At 37.8% G+C, this 14,612-nt stretch overlaps 1 protein-coding gene across 2 annotated transcripts in view; it reads left to right on the top strand.

Annotated features, from left to right (window-relative positions):
* Positions 1–14,316, top strand: part of SLC22A16 (solute carrier family 22 member 16) — a 33,720-nt gene extending 19,404 nt beyond the window's left edge. Inside the window, exons 3-8 of one of the 2 annotated variants that reach the window (XM_075087445.1) lie at positions 2,461–2,578; positions 4,406–4,955; positions 6,848–6,975; positions 7,368–7,477; positions 7,989–8,088; positions 13,080–14,316. In XM_075087445.1, coding sequence (XP_074943546.1) covers positions 2,461–2,578; positions 4,406–4,955; positions 6,848–6,975; positions 7,368–7,477; positions 7,989–8,088; positions 13,080–13,292 — 1,219 coding nt within the window. In that variant the 3' untranslated portion in view covers positions 13,293–14,316. Of the gene's footprint in view, positions 1–2,460; positions 2,579–4,405; positions 4,956–6,847; positions 6,976–7,367; positions 7,478–7,988; positions 8,089–13,059 lie in introns of both variants that reach the window. The other variant, XM_075087447.1, reaches the window with a different exon arrangement.
* Positions 14,317–14,612: the final 296 nt, after the last annotated feature.

The raw sequence follows: 14,612 nt of genomic DNA, 5'->3' as shown, positions 1-14,612 counted from the left end.
GCAACAGTAAAACCTGGGAGTAGGTTTTCACTTCGTTTTCTATGAGGAGAGGTTCCTCATAGAAACATAGATTTTTATTTCTGGATATGATAAACAGCTGAAGGGCTACTGGAAGGTTAAAAATAATGTATTTTAAAATCACATTTCCTAAGCTCTGTCATGAATACAGCTCTCTGGGGCTGAATCAAAGGCTCTGAGGACTTGGTGAGGCCCCACGTTCTTAAAGTAAGCACCCATACACTATTTTTACTTACTGTCCAATTGTAGTTTTTCCCTGAATGGATAGCTTAAATTTCAGTCTCTTGAAGGTTAGTCCAGATAGGAGGAATAATGGTTTTCAGTGACCTGTGCTGTAGTTTCACTCATTTACCAGCAGGTACAAAGTTCTGTTTGAGCACGAGGAGAGTAATTCTGTGGAGGGAGTTGACCCAAGCAGTCCCTTGCTCACGGCACCAAGGCTGTCTTTCAGCCTGCTCCCCTCTCACAGTTCCTCCTTGCATGGTATCTCAGATCATGCACTGAGATCCAGCAACAGAGCTCTGGACTCAGAAGCAATAGTGAGATCCAGGATGTACATCTGTATCCTCCTGCTTCTCTTGGTTTTCTCTCTCGATACAAATACACATATTCACACCTCAGGAGAATGCCCAGCCATGCCCCTCTATGCATATGGCAGTCAAATGCCTAAGCTGCATCGTACTTGGTTTTGTCTCAGGCAGTTTATGTGCCTATGCTTTGCTTTGAAGGCTGGTTTAGTGTTATTTATCTCCTTCTATAAAGGAGCTTGTTGACTAACACCTCTGTTAGGTGGAGGGTGACGTTTTATCCCACAGCTAACAGTATAAGCAGAAAAAGAAAACCAGGTGTGTTGTCATATGATTTTCCTTTATTAGCACAATGCTACAATGTGACAGTTACAACATGGGAATGCAAAAGTAAAGATGATCTTTTTTAATTTGGCTTTTAGAACACATGGAATCAATACTGTCTCCCAATGCAAGGCTTTTTAAAACCATATTTAACACAAAACCAGAATATAATGCCAACATTTGTTCTGAGTCCCTTTAAATCATTCATAGCTTTATTAATTAATATTCAGGAATGATTTATAAGGTTATGATCACATTGTTCTTATTTCCATTAATTCAAGCCACGGACAGCCAGTTAGGATAATACACACATTCTGAGTTATAGATTTACAACTGTAGATTTTACAGCTGAAAGTTATTATTTTCTGACACATCCTGGCTGGTGGGAAATAAGTTTGTTGGTTTCTCCCATTCCTAATTAGCAGATTTCCCAACAGAAGACCTCTGACAGCTAGGACTCGCTGGGATCTCTTCTGGCAGGGGTCAGAGACAATGCATGACTCCAGGTCAAGGTTTGAGAAAAATAAGAGTTATTTTAATGTAGTACCAAATACAGAGAAAAACTGACAAACGAGCCTGCACCCCTGAAAGTCCACAAACTCTCTGTCTAAATGTAATATCCACATATGAGAAAAGCTGTTTGCAGAGGAGTAGATAATAAGAGTCCAAGAGAATATTACCAGGGAAGAAAAATTATTCCATGCATTTAGTATTACAGAACATTTGTAGATAGACTGTAATGAATCCTCAGTAAGGTCTTGTATATCTACTGCAGAATTTTAGGTTTTCTCCTCAGATGAGCTTCTTATTGATAGCATCTGCTCACTTGTTTAGAGACAACTGGCTTTACTTGGTATATTTGCTCCCTGAGATATGGGAAGAAGATAAACAAATAGAAGTTCCTTTTTGCTAAATGCCATTCTTTTACACTGGAAATTACTATGTTGTTAATGGGAAGCTAGTATTTGACTTTTTTTTTTGCTGTTAGTGTACTAGCTTCCTGGATTTCTTTGTTTGTATATGCAAGCATGTGTGCTGTGATGCAATCAGAAAATTCAGGGGAATTATGTAATTGTCAGTATTAGAGAATTCAGCTTCAAATACTGGACAGAAATATCTTTTAGAAGTCTTTCATTACTATCTAAATTGGTTGTTAATTTGGCAAGAGATGGCATGTGTTATCACAGTTAACCTGTTAGAAATTATTAACTAGACAGTACTTACTATAAAATATCTGAAAAAGCAAGTCTTACCTGCTGTCCTCATAAATAAGACAGCGTAAATGTGCAGATTAGTTATGTAGATGTTAAACTTGAAACTGGAGGTGAGCATATGTAATCCCCACTTCTGCACATTGCTGCCAGCCAAGAATTGTGGAATGGAAGTTCTGTCCATAGGAGCTTCCTTTTTCTTGGAAGTTGGAATTACTGAAAAATTAATACAAGTAACTAAACCAGAGTTTCTGTGGTAAGTGGAAGTATTAAGTACAGTATTTTCAAAGTCCCTGCCAGATAGGCTTTCTGGAGTTGCAGGTGTATTTTAATAGAATGTTTGTGGTAATTCATAATTTTATTACTGCTGTGATTTTCAGACTGGGAAGACAGTGTGTTATATGGTTCACAAGTGCTGGTCAGTTTGTATTTGGCATCGCAGTGGCCTTCACGTTTGACTACTACAGTTTCATGATTGTGCGCTTTCTCCTTGCTATGGTAAGAAAGGATGTTCACCCTGGCTTTTTCTATGTGCCATTTCCTACCCCTTCTCAAGAAAACCTCCCTGTGGTTATTATTTCCTCCCCTATTTCATTATTCTAAAGCCCCCTCTGTTGCACTTATTTCAGCAGAGCAGGGAGAGTCTGAATGTTCTTGGACCACAGCACTTTTCCTCTTTGAATTAATAGAAAGCATCCGTATGAAGCAGTGTTTGGTACTTCCTCCATCCCAACCTCTGCTGGACTGGTAATTAAATACCAAGTGTGAGCAGCAAACTCTGGATTCTGTATTGCAGCTGCCATTGCATTTCTCCTTATTGTTATAAATTGAGTACATTTTTCTTAAAATAGTAGATCTATAATAAGTATGATTTTTATCTCAACCATTTTGAGTGATGGAGGAGAGGTGCACATTTTCTCTTTCATGCATCTCCTTGGTCTTTTAAGCTACATCTGGAATACTAAATACATAGGTACACATGTTTAGCACTTAGATGTTTATACTGTACTTAAGGGTATTCCAGTATATGTGTTTATGTGCATCTATACACATACTTTTATATATATGTGTATGATATATTAAAATATTTATACATAGTAACCAATTGTAAATTACTATTTTACATCCAAAAGTATATTTGTAGCCTTTCACTATATAATGCATAAAGAAATTAGACTGCTATCACAAGAAAAATTATATAACTTATTTAAGTAGGTTAGAAATTTGAAAATAAGCACATAATGTATTTTATTCCTGCTGACAGTGCATTAGTCAAGACAGGACCTCACACCTGGAGCTCCCTTTGCCTGATTAGAGCTCAAAAGGATTTCCTAGCAGGAAAAACTGCATGGGTGTTTCAGCCTTGAACAGTGAGGTCAACAGAACTCCCTTGGCTATTGATGCTAGGGGTAGTTTAGAAAAGCAAAAACCTCTGACCAGACCAATGCTGTAGGTTTTAACTGCCCACTGGGACTGAGTTGCGAGATGGAGGTCTAAAGCTGTAGCCCCGTGCCACTGAGATCAATGCAGCCTCCCTGCCGGGTTCAGTGGGTTCAGAATCAGAGATTATTAACTGGAATATCTTTAATCAGAAAATTGATTAATCCAAACAATATACTGGAATATTTTCTGGTCTAGATTTTCTAGCTGTGTTTTGAAAAGTTTTGAGATACCAGGAGTTTGACTGTTGCTAGAGAAATTCAAATATATCTATAGATATATATATTCAGTGAAGAAATACTATAATGCAGAACATACTAGTAGTTGCATCCACAAGGTAATGTATGAGAACCTATAATCATATATATGAGATTCTCTTCCAACATTGTAAAAATTTTATTTTATGAGATAATTTACAAGGGTGTGGAAGGTAATTCTCAGTAAATTTACAGGTCCCTGACATAAAGCCAAGGTCAAGATTTTCAGAAGTGGCAATTACTTCAGGGGACCTCATTTTTCTGAGCATCCAGTTTGCAATGTCATTAGGGGACCTGATTTTTGGACATGAAGGGCTTAGTGGCATCAGAAATTAGGCTTTTTCAGGTGTCTCTTGCTGGCTCATACCCACTATAGAGAAGCATCCAAAATCACTTCACCTTTTTAAATACAGTGTTTGGGCAGTCTGAAGGTTTGAGTGAACTTTGTCTCCAGATTATTTGTTTTCAGGGTTGCCTTCTTTTCTGTCAGTGTGGGACGTGCCAGTGTGTTGGGTATTAAGCGTACACAAATGTGGAACACTGATGGCTGTTTGTTTTTACTGCTGTTGCACAAGGAGAGGAGATACAAACCTTACTATTTTCTTTTTCTCTCTCCCACCCCCCCCAGGTTTCAAGTGGCTATCTGGTTGTGGCTTTTGTTTATGTGACTGAATTTGTTGGCATTAAAGCACGAACCTGGGCTTCTATGCATGTCCATGCTTTTTTTGCTATGGGAATTATGGTTGTGGCACTCGTGGGATTTTTGGTTCGGACCTGGTGGGTCTATCAGGTATTTCTCTCCATAGCGACTCTTCCCTTTGTCTTGTGCTGCTGGATGCTCCCAGAAACACCTTTTTGGCTCCTGTCAGAGGAAAGATATGAAGATGCACAAAAAGTAGTTAATATAATGGCAAGATGGAATAAAGTAAGCACTCCCTGCAAAGTTTCTGAACTGTGCTCTGTCCAACAAGATGATCTAGTCAGTGGCAGAACGGGTGACAATGACACATCCTCAACAAAGAAGCACAACATCTTAGACCTGTTTTGTAACTGGCACATTGCAAGAAGGACCATCACAGTCTGGCTGATCTGGTTCACTGGGAGCTTGGGGTACTACGTCTTTTCCCTAAGTTCTGTCAATCTAGGAGGCAATGAATATTTAAATCTCTTTCTCATAGGTAAATTTTTTTGTACTTTATTCTGTTTATGACATAAGTAGAACATAGCATTTAGAAATGTCTGTATATTGCACAGCAAATTTTTTTAACTTTGATCATTCAATTATGAACCTCGTTCAAAAAGTGTCTTGCTAACTCTTCATAAAGTTGACTAACACAGGAGTATCATTCACTCCAAATCTCACTGTTTTTGAAAAAAAAAATTTAAAATATTTTGGTGTACAAAATTCTTCTCCCTCTGTCTTCGTGATTGTAAAACCATATTCTGCTTGTCTCCTCTTTGCCCAACAAGCATATAGCAGAGCCACAAAAACACCAAGGGAAACAGGCCAGCAACACAAAATTTACATGGCTCTGTTAAAGACTCAAACTAGGAAAATGAGAGAAAAAAATATTCCTTTAATCACTTACAGTCATTATATATTTAGTCTGCTTGTTTAGAAAATAGTTTCATAATTCTTAGAAGCAAGAGTAATTTTCATTTTCTTGAAAGTATATTTTTAATCTAGTTGTATTACTCGATTTTGTCAGTCTGACTGTAATCTTCCTCTGGTATGTAAGTTGTTTATAAAGGCAGCTCAGTGCATTCAAGGTCTGATCCAAAGTTTGTTAAGATCAGTGGAAATATTCCATTGACTTCAGAAGACTCTAGGTCAGGCACACAGCGCTGAGCCAGCAAAAAATTAAATCATGCGCTTTGCTTTATGCAACTGAGTGCTTTCAGTAAAGTGAATGTGACTGTTCATGTACATAAGCATGAGAAGGAGCGGGGCACTCATGAATTCACTCTGTGTTGTCACATATTATAGCATATCAGTGGACTGACAGGTTGAAGAGTGGATGCTAGTATTGCACAGAAATGAAAATATTATGGTGGAGTACAGTGCATAAATCGCTGTATCCACTTCCTTCAAAAATATTTTAGCAGGCACTGAATAATTGCAAACTGCTTTTACCAACACAGGCCCAGAAGGTGGTTTCCTGATATTATAAGTGTGTTGACATACTAAAAGTGCTTAGTAAAGGAATGCAGCATATTTGTTCAGGACTGTATCTTATGTTCTTCCTTGATTTTATGTTGGACATAGTAGCATTCTTCTTGAGCAAGCTGGTTTAAAATATGCCTGAACTGGCTTTGGCTCAGTATAATTTGTCTAGGGGCAAATCATGTTTACACGGGGCTTGTGGACAGTCCTAGCCAAACACCAGTTCCTTTAGAGCTGCAGAAGTTTTTCTCTGGAAAGAGACATTAAGAAGAGATGATCTGAGTAAGAGCAGGATATCATAGGCAGCTGTCCTCTTTTTAATGGAGAAGAGAGAAAGCTGGAACTGTGCCCTCTGTATCTGTGGAGCTGACTCAGAAAACCAGTCCTGGAGAGACCTTGCTTGCCTTCTACATTGGGATGATTTGGGGCTGAAGCGGGGGGAGGTGCCTGTGGCTTTGGTTTTGTGTTCAGGTGGAAGCTGGCAATTCCTGAGAGGTGTATCGGTGTGACACCGGCAACATTCCTTGTGGGCGTATTTAAGCTGTTGATGTGAAAATACGTGAAGCAAAAAAGCAGCAAATGGAGAGTCATAAGTGCCAGTGTCATAAAAGCAGGACTGTGGCCTTGCTGTTTGCTGCACTTATCCACCCCAAAGAGAACTGGAGCTGCTCTGTGCTGTGAAACCCATTTCCCTTGTCCTTCTCCCTCCCCCACTACGATATTTTAGGCCATGCTTTCTGCCTTCTGTTGTCATTTCTGTTACCAAATGAACTAGCTCAATGCACTGGTTATCTCTAGATTTCGCTTACTTATTACCTCCTAGATTAAGTGAATCCCCATAAAGTTATAACATAGTTATAACATGAATATGTGTAATCATGACTTAAAATAATTTCATACTGACAGGTGCTGTGGAGTTGCCTTGCTATGTCATTGCTTGCATTGGGATGGAAAAACTCGGAAGGAGAAACACACTCATTCCGTTCCTTATTTTAAGTGCAGTGATCTGTGTTTTAATTATGTTCATCCCTCAGGTTAGTCACGCACCATTGAAAGTGTTCCTATAGTAGAAATTGATTTTAAAGGCCCTTAAGCCTGTAGATGCAGCTGATTTCTAAATCATATGGTTGATTAAAGGTTGTTTTTAAAATACGACTGCCAGTCTAAGTTAGATTTCTGTCTTTTCAGTACAGGTTTCACAGTTTCATTGCTGGAGTCACATGTAAAATATTCCCAAGGCTTCAGTGAACCAGGACTGGTAAAAAGTTATATGGACACTAGTTGCTTATTGAGACTGATTTTAAAAAAGCAAGCAATAAGTATTGCTTCTTGTTTAAAGAAGGGTCACAACTTTTGAGGGATTCAAATTAAGTCTGGAACAGTGTTGTTTTCTGGCGATTTATTTATTTGTGCTCTCTTTCAATAGGATTTCAATATATTAATTATCTTAGCAAATATGGCTGGAAAATTTTCAATAGGTGTGGCATTTGGCCTTATATATCTCTACACAGCAGAACTGTACCCAACAATTGTAAGGTAAGAACTTTCACCACTCACATATTTTTCATTATTTTGCTGTTATTTCCTTTTCATTATTATGCTCCTGGGCCAGATCCAGCAGCTCTTGACATTAGCAGCAGTGGTCTGAAAGACTTGGGGTGGGATGAGTTCCTTCGCTGCTTCAGAGTTGTCTAGTATTTGGCTGTATAATAAATTTTTATTTATTTTTTGTTTCCATGTGCATTCTTTTGTGTCACTGAGAACCTAGAAGAACAGTCAATACTTTCTTAAATGTTATTTATGCCTTTCTTGAAAGTCCTGGTTGTTCATCCTGTGGTCTCTGCTGAACGGTTGTTGTATTTTTAATCTTAATTATAGAAGCAGCTGAATTTCATTACAATATAAATTTACACTGGTGTAGCAATAGCTTCCTAGTACCATTGCATAAAGACACATATCATCCTACTAATGTTTTGAGTGTCTGTGCATTTGTGATTGTTTCCTTTCTCTGCCAGAATTCTTATCAAAATCCTTGTTTTATGTGTAGATCTCTTGCTGTTGGAAGTGGAAGCATGATGTGCCGTGCAGGAAGTGTGGTTGCTCCTTTCTGCGTATATCTGAGAAGCGTTTGGATTTTCATGCCACTTGTAAGTATTTATTTCAATGGTGAATGTTTCTGGTTTGAAAAGGCATATGTGTCACTTGTTTTCTCAGGAAACAAAAGCTGAACTTTTATTCTGAAAAGGAAATTGGATGAACCATTCTTGTTCTAAATCTTAAGACTCTCAGTAGCTTCATGTTGTTAAAAATATGCAGCTAAAGCAAAAGGGAGTCGCTCTGAGATGGTAACAGATTTGAGTCACTGAAATCTTCTGAAAAATTTTTATGATGGAAGAACTGCAAGGCTAGCAGTTCTTGACCATGGTCATGATTTACTCTTACCTTTTTCTGAAGGGCATAGCTCTTCCATTCTTGGAATTCACCACAGGTGGTGGTTTTTTTCTTTATAGTATTCCTTAATCTTTTCCATGGCTTCCCTGGGACATTGCATCTTTGGAATAGCTTTCCAAAAGATCAAGAATATCTTATGCTTACTGTACTGGGTCTTCACAGCTGTCCCGAAGTTCCTTTTTTTCATTTTTCAGTTACATGAACCGAACAAAACAACTCCTGAAATAGAAAAAGAGAAGCAAATGGTATATGAGGTTCATGGTGACTTTGACAAGCAACAGGACCTTGGATTCATTAAGCACATCCTCCTTTAGGTGACTCCAGGTCATGCTACCATTAGGTTTTGTCTTCTACCTCTGGTTGCCTCAAGAAAACAGAGGTGGAACCATTCCTTTGTGGACTTTGGGCATTTTGTCTGTATTATGTAACTTCAAATCGGTATTGGACAAAATATTTTACATATTTCCTGCTCACAAATGAATCACATTTCTTCATTAAATTTATGTTATGAGGCATTTGCTGCTTAGAAATCCTGCAGCCATTCAATCACTTTTTTACTCCTGAAGGATAATTTTTGCCCATATATGTAAAAACAGAAGGAATTACAAAGTTTATATTAAAGCTTTAATTAAAGAAGAGTTTATTTATTATTTTAAAATAGTTTGAGTTCTTTCAAAAACCCTTAGAATTCACTGTGACTAGCACACCAATGTTGTATGTAGATTACACGTGTAAGAAGGTGAAAAATGTAATGGGATGTGTCATTCGTCTAGATTCTGACTCTAATTTTGGTTACCACACTGGAATTCCCTGAAAAAGTGGCATTGTGTCTTTTGATTTTGCAACTATAAAATCTTCAATTATAGGTGCTGGAGATTGGTTTCAGAGAATTCTTGGGAACTTGTTTCATTATTTAAATTTATTACTTTCAGTTGTTTTGGATGAAAGTTAAGAGGATGAAGCAGACCACAAATTAATTTATTCCCTCAGGCTCCTAAAAATGTTTTCTTCCTTAATAATGGTCCCATACAAACCAAGATATCATCCCAGAAAAGATGAAGAAACATTTGCACAACAGAGTGGTCATGGGACAATATTCTTTTTCTGTTGTCAGTGTTTTGCCTTTAGTGGCTGAGATAAGCTTTATCTGTGTAGAAGTGCTGCAGTTAAACTACAGATGGGGAATGCTCAAACATGCTAGAAAGCAGTGCAAATGGCAATAAAAACAGAGGAATTATTTCAGCTATGAGTAACTGCCAGTGTACAAAAAGTGTCCAGAGTATTTGTAGAGTTGTGTAGTAGTTCACAATTAATGTGTTTTCATTATTAGCTCCTATTATAAAACATTTGTCAGTTTATTAAATAGGCTTGTCTTGAGTTGCAGCATAGCGTGCCAAGTCTCAGGTAACGTAAATGTTTTGGAATGGAAATGCAATGAAATGGATTACCTTTGTAAATAAGCTGTTACACACCATGTTGATCTGTTGTATACACCATACATTGTCAAGCAGTTACTATTGCTGTTTGCTTGACAGTCTGCCTCCCATACAGTTATGCCACCTGTAAGTAATGCAAGCATCTCATTTGAATGTCTATAAATCTTGAATAACTTGCCAAGTACGTTTTCATGCGACAACTTTCTAAAAAGCTTACAGTAAAGTGACTGCTCCATGTCTAACCTATTTCTGGTTCTCAGCTGTTAAGATTTATGTTACAGTATCCCTGTAACAGACTTGATTTTTCTCTCAGATAAACCATAAATTATAATTGAAAAAAAACAACCTCCACTGAGGTCAGTAAAGTTAAATGAATGCAAATCCTGTGTCTAACACTAGTGGATTTTCAGGACAAAATTTAACCTTTTTTTTTTTTGAAGTAGGAATTTTATAAATAAGATCACATTTTAGATTGGTTCAGCACCATCAGATGCAGATATAAATTTAAATAGCAGACTAGAATAATCATTTGTTCTCAGAAGTAAAAGTATTATTTTGTAGGGATATTTAATTCAAATTGTCTTTGTTCTAGAATAAATATATTAAGTCCTGGTCTTAGACCACTGTGAAATTAAAATTGTTGCACAAGGTAGGGAGGAAGGCATATGAAAAATGGTCATGAATCCTTTTTTGAAGTCAGTTACGGTAGCTGTTAGAAGCTGCTGCCTGTACTGAAGTGTTGGGAATACCCTGAGAGCTTGACTAAGCAGCAAGTCAGATTTGAAATTAAGGCCCTGAAAATGAATTTAAGCAGGTACTCCTGTGAAATTAACTTCAGTGGAGCTTAAACATACTTAAATACTTTGTACAACAGCACATTGTAATCCATAAGCATTTAACTCATTGACTATATCAGAAGAACTTTTTCTGATGCTGAATGATATATGGAAAATAATACATACATACAAAATGTACACATTTGTTATGAGCAAGCAAAGAGCTAAATTACATCAGGTGCCTCACAAAGAAGTGTGCCAAGATAAGACTGCAAATGACTTGCTTTGACTAAATGTAACTTCATTGGTAAGTGTGGTAGATGACATTTGAGAAGGCCTTTCGTTAATACACTGTGACTTAATTGTTTCCTATTGTGTCTTTCATAGGAAATAATGGAAAATGCTTGGTAGGGCCAGGGAGAAGGGAAACACACTGAGTTAGGCAGTGTGCAGCAGCTCTCACTTTGAAAAAAGAAAACTAACACGTGATGGAATAGAGTTAAGAGACCTGAGATGAAAAGGCAGGAGAGATGGTGGTGTGTACACTTACAGAATCATGAGAGTTTGCAGGGGAATACGAGGTAGGTTCAGTAGGAAGGAAAACATGAGAAGAATGCAAAGTATCTAAAAGACTAACCGAAACAGAGAAGATGCACGCTCAAAGCACACAGTGTTGCTTTAACCTTGATCTGCTGGGCATCAGTAGTGACCCTGCTCTCATAAACTCCAAATATATGGGTATCCTTAAGCTTCAATATCCTTAACAGCCCTCAATAGCCTCAGAAATAAACTTAGGACAGCCTAAAGAACGTGCATAAGAGAGGTTACCATGGAATAGCTGCCATGTGTCAATTCATCCTGTCTTACCATGGCAGAAAATCATGTTTTAATAGTGGAGAAGAGTTCTAACACTCAGAGGTGAGACTTTAATATTTTGGAATATATTTTTAAATATCACCCATGACACATATATGTATATATGCCTGCAATTATTTCCCTCAGTTTGTCACCTAGTGCCATTTCCTCTGGTCGCATTACTGCTAAGATATTTTTTTAATTTCTCATGGTAAGAGCGTTACTATTTTATTTTCACTGTAATTTGTATTCAGCAGTATTTTGCTTAATGTTTTATTTTGTCAGCCTCTATATTTAATGCAAGCACAAAAAGAGGAGTGTATGCAAAGGAGTGAATTCTGCTTCTCAGAAGAGTGCTTGAGACAAGCTGCCCTGTTCTTTTGGAGGTGGGGAGAAGGAAAAGCAGCAGGGTGCATTTTCACAAAAATAGCTCTGTTCAAGGTTAGGATGAAGAATTCCAATTTTAAAGCACCTTTCTGACTTGCAAGAAAGTCTGGCTTAGCTGCAGATGGTAGCTGGCCAGTTCTTATCTCAAGCTCTGTGTGAGAGACATAGGCATAGTAATTCCAAAGGCACTCTCTCACACTTGGAAAGAAAGTATGAACCAAACAGGACAGACCTGAGAATCAGCATAGGGTAAGATAAGGATAATACAGTATCAAAGCACACAGTCATAAAATGGAAAAACACCGAGGCCAGGCATGATGTATGCTCTGGAAGCATTTCTATCAAGAGAAATTTTGGTCATTTATAACCTGACATTGGAAGAATATCAGGGCTTTAATGCTGTTCTGTACTTCAAAGGAGTAAAGCGTGAATTGTCCTCACTAAACAAGGCACAGAAATGAAGGGAAAGAAAAGATACTCCTGGAGCATGTGTGTGCTTCTGGATCTACCCCACGTGATCCTGATCCTTGCACCACTCGTGCTGAAGTAAGCGGTTGTTACAGAACTGTGTACCCCATGGAGAAGTCCAAGATGTGATCCCAGGGCAAATGTCAGTGCAAATGCCTGCACCCCTAACAGATCTTTGAAACTGCAGTTTAGGAAAGAATTCCTGTTTAGGGCTAGCTCATTATCTGCTGAAGTGCTCTCCTGAGCAGGGATGTGCACTTCTATGGCTCCAGGCCAACAATCCATACTGAGAAATTCTGATCTGGCTGTGTGCAGGAGGAACAGGCACACAGGTACAGGGGGAATAGGTTCAGGAGCTGGAGTGCAAATTGAGATCACAGGTTGCAGGGTAATTGTAGCTCTATGAACATGCATGTAAAAATAAATGTATGCAAACCTAGAATCCGTTCTTAAATACATACCTGATAGTAGAAATATGAAATGAAGGATATGTATTGTTTTCTCAAACAGAATTATTCCTGCTTGCGCTGTATTGATCCCTTATGGAACAAAACACTTCACTTGCTCTTCATTAATTCTGCTGCATAATCTTTCATTTAAGCAACAAAAAGGCAGATCTTTTATACAGTCATTATTTAAGACTTATGGTCTTTGCTGTACATTACAGTTCCTTGTGCTTTGTTTTAAACGTACACTCAAGCAAGATCAGAGTTGCATAACTTAAAAGACATTTCTACCTTTACAGCTACTGTTTATTTCTTCTAGTTGCTTGTTGGAATCATGGCTCTTCTGAGTGCAATATTAACAATAATGCTTCCAGAAACACTGGGAAAACCATTGACTAATACTTTGATGGAAGCTACAGAAATGGGAAGAAACAAGAAAAGCTGTTCAGGAAAGATTCCTCCAGCACACAGTGGTGCGGCATTAGAAAAGATAGAGATGTTTGGTCAAGAAACAGTCAGCACTGAGAAATAAAGCACCAGCAAAATGGCTGTTCCCAGTTTCAATCATTATCTAATTTATAAGATATTTTTATTCAAGAAATGTGACTGTTCTATAATATTTGTGCCTTTTAATTTGTATCCAGTCTTGCCTTTTCAACAGAGCAAGTATATAAAACCGTTTCCACATGACTGAGGTACTGCAGAAAATTTGTTAAGATTTCTAGACCCTTTGTCAAACTTACACAGGCTTCAGAAAACCTATCTGAATTGCTGTGACCAGTTGGAATGATTACTCTAAATGTTGGAACCTACCTGAATACACATATGTAAAAACTATGCGAATTCTTTTCTTCACATTTTCTGCAGTTAGATTTGTAAACCCACCACAAAGTGCCCTGCTCTGTTGCAGCTGACAGTTACAGGCCTGAGACTTCAAAACATGGTAAATTCAAACAGTTATAATTCAGGAGAAAGCCTTAACATTGCATCAAGTCATATCAATAATTTCAAAGTCTAACTGATTATTTTTTCCAAATTTTTACTAGAAAAGGTACCATTGCTAACAAAGGAAAGTATTCTGTGGAACAGCTTTTGACTGAAAAAATAATACTAAGGTTGCAAAATGTGCAAATAGTTTGTATACTATTCATTCTGTTGAATGGTAAATGTATTTTCATTAGTGGTTTAGAAAAAATTGTTCACTGGATCTACTGCTGTCTTAGTAAGTTCTTCTTATTTTAGGTGAAACTAAAATGCCTGATGCCTTTGAAAGTCATATTCATTCCAGACCATTATTTCCATGCTCCCCTTCTCACTTCAGCTCAGATCTAGCATCAGATTCCACGTAACTTTCAAGTGCTACACCAGCAACTTTGCCAAATGCCTCCATCAAGGCCTTCACAGTCCTCAGTGGAGCAGAAGAAGTGGCAAATCAGTCTTATTGAGACTCTCTGCACAGAGGTAGGCTTAGTTATTAAGGAACATTTAGTAGACATGGTATCTACGCACCATTTTTCTTGTAAACCTGCTGTCTGTAGCTCATTTTTTTCCTTATACCACACAAAATCAGTTAGAAAAATATAATTTTAAAAATGGTTGCTGGACAGCACTGATCAATAGGAGAATTAACAGTTACTCTAGTAGTTTTAGTGAAAGTGTCAGTAAATGTCCCACTGTTGTCACACCTCATGTGTGCATCAACAATTTCTTGCTGGGGCAGTGATCATGCCTTATGACTGTGGACCACAGACAACTGATAGATAGGAATCCATCATCCTGGCTGCTATTTTTATGGATTTCTGTGCCACCTCCCCTTTTCAGTCTACCTACAGACCTGGGGGTTTCTTCCTTG

The sequence above is a fragment of the Phalacrocorax aristotelis genome, chromosome 3 (assembly GCF_949628215.1).
Source record: "Phalacrocorax aristotelis chromosome 3, bGulAri2.1, whole genome shotgun sequence".
Classification (NCBI taxonomy): domain Eukaryota; kingdom Metazoa; phylum Chordata; class Aves; order Suliformes; family Phalacrocoracidae; genus Phalacrocorax; species Phalacrocorax aristotelis.
This window is presented reverse-complemented; position numbering and strand designations above follow the sequence as displayed.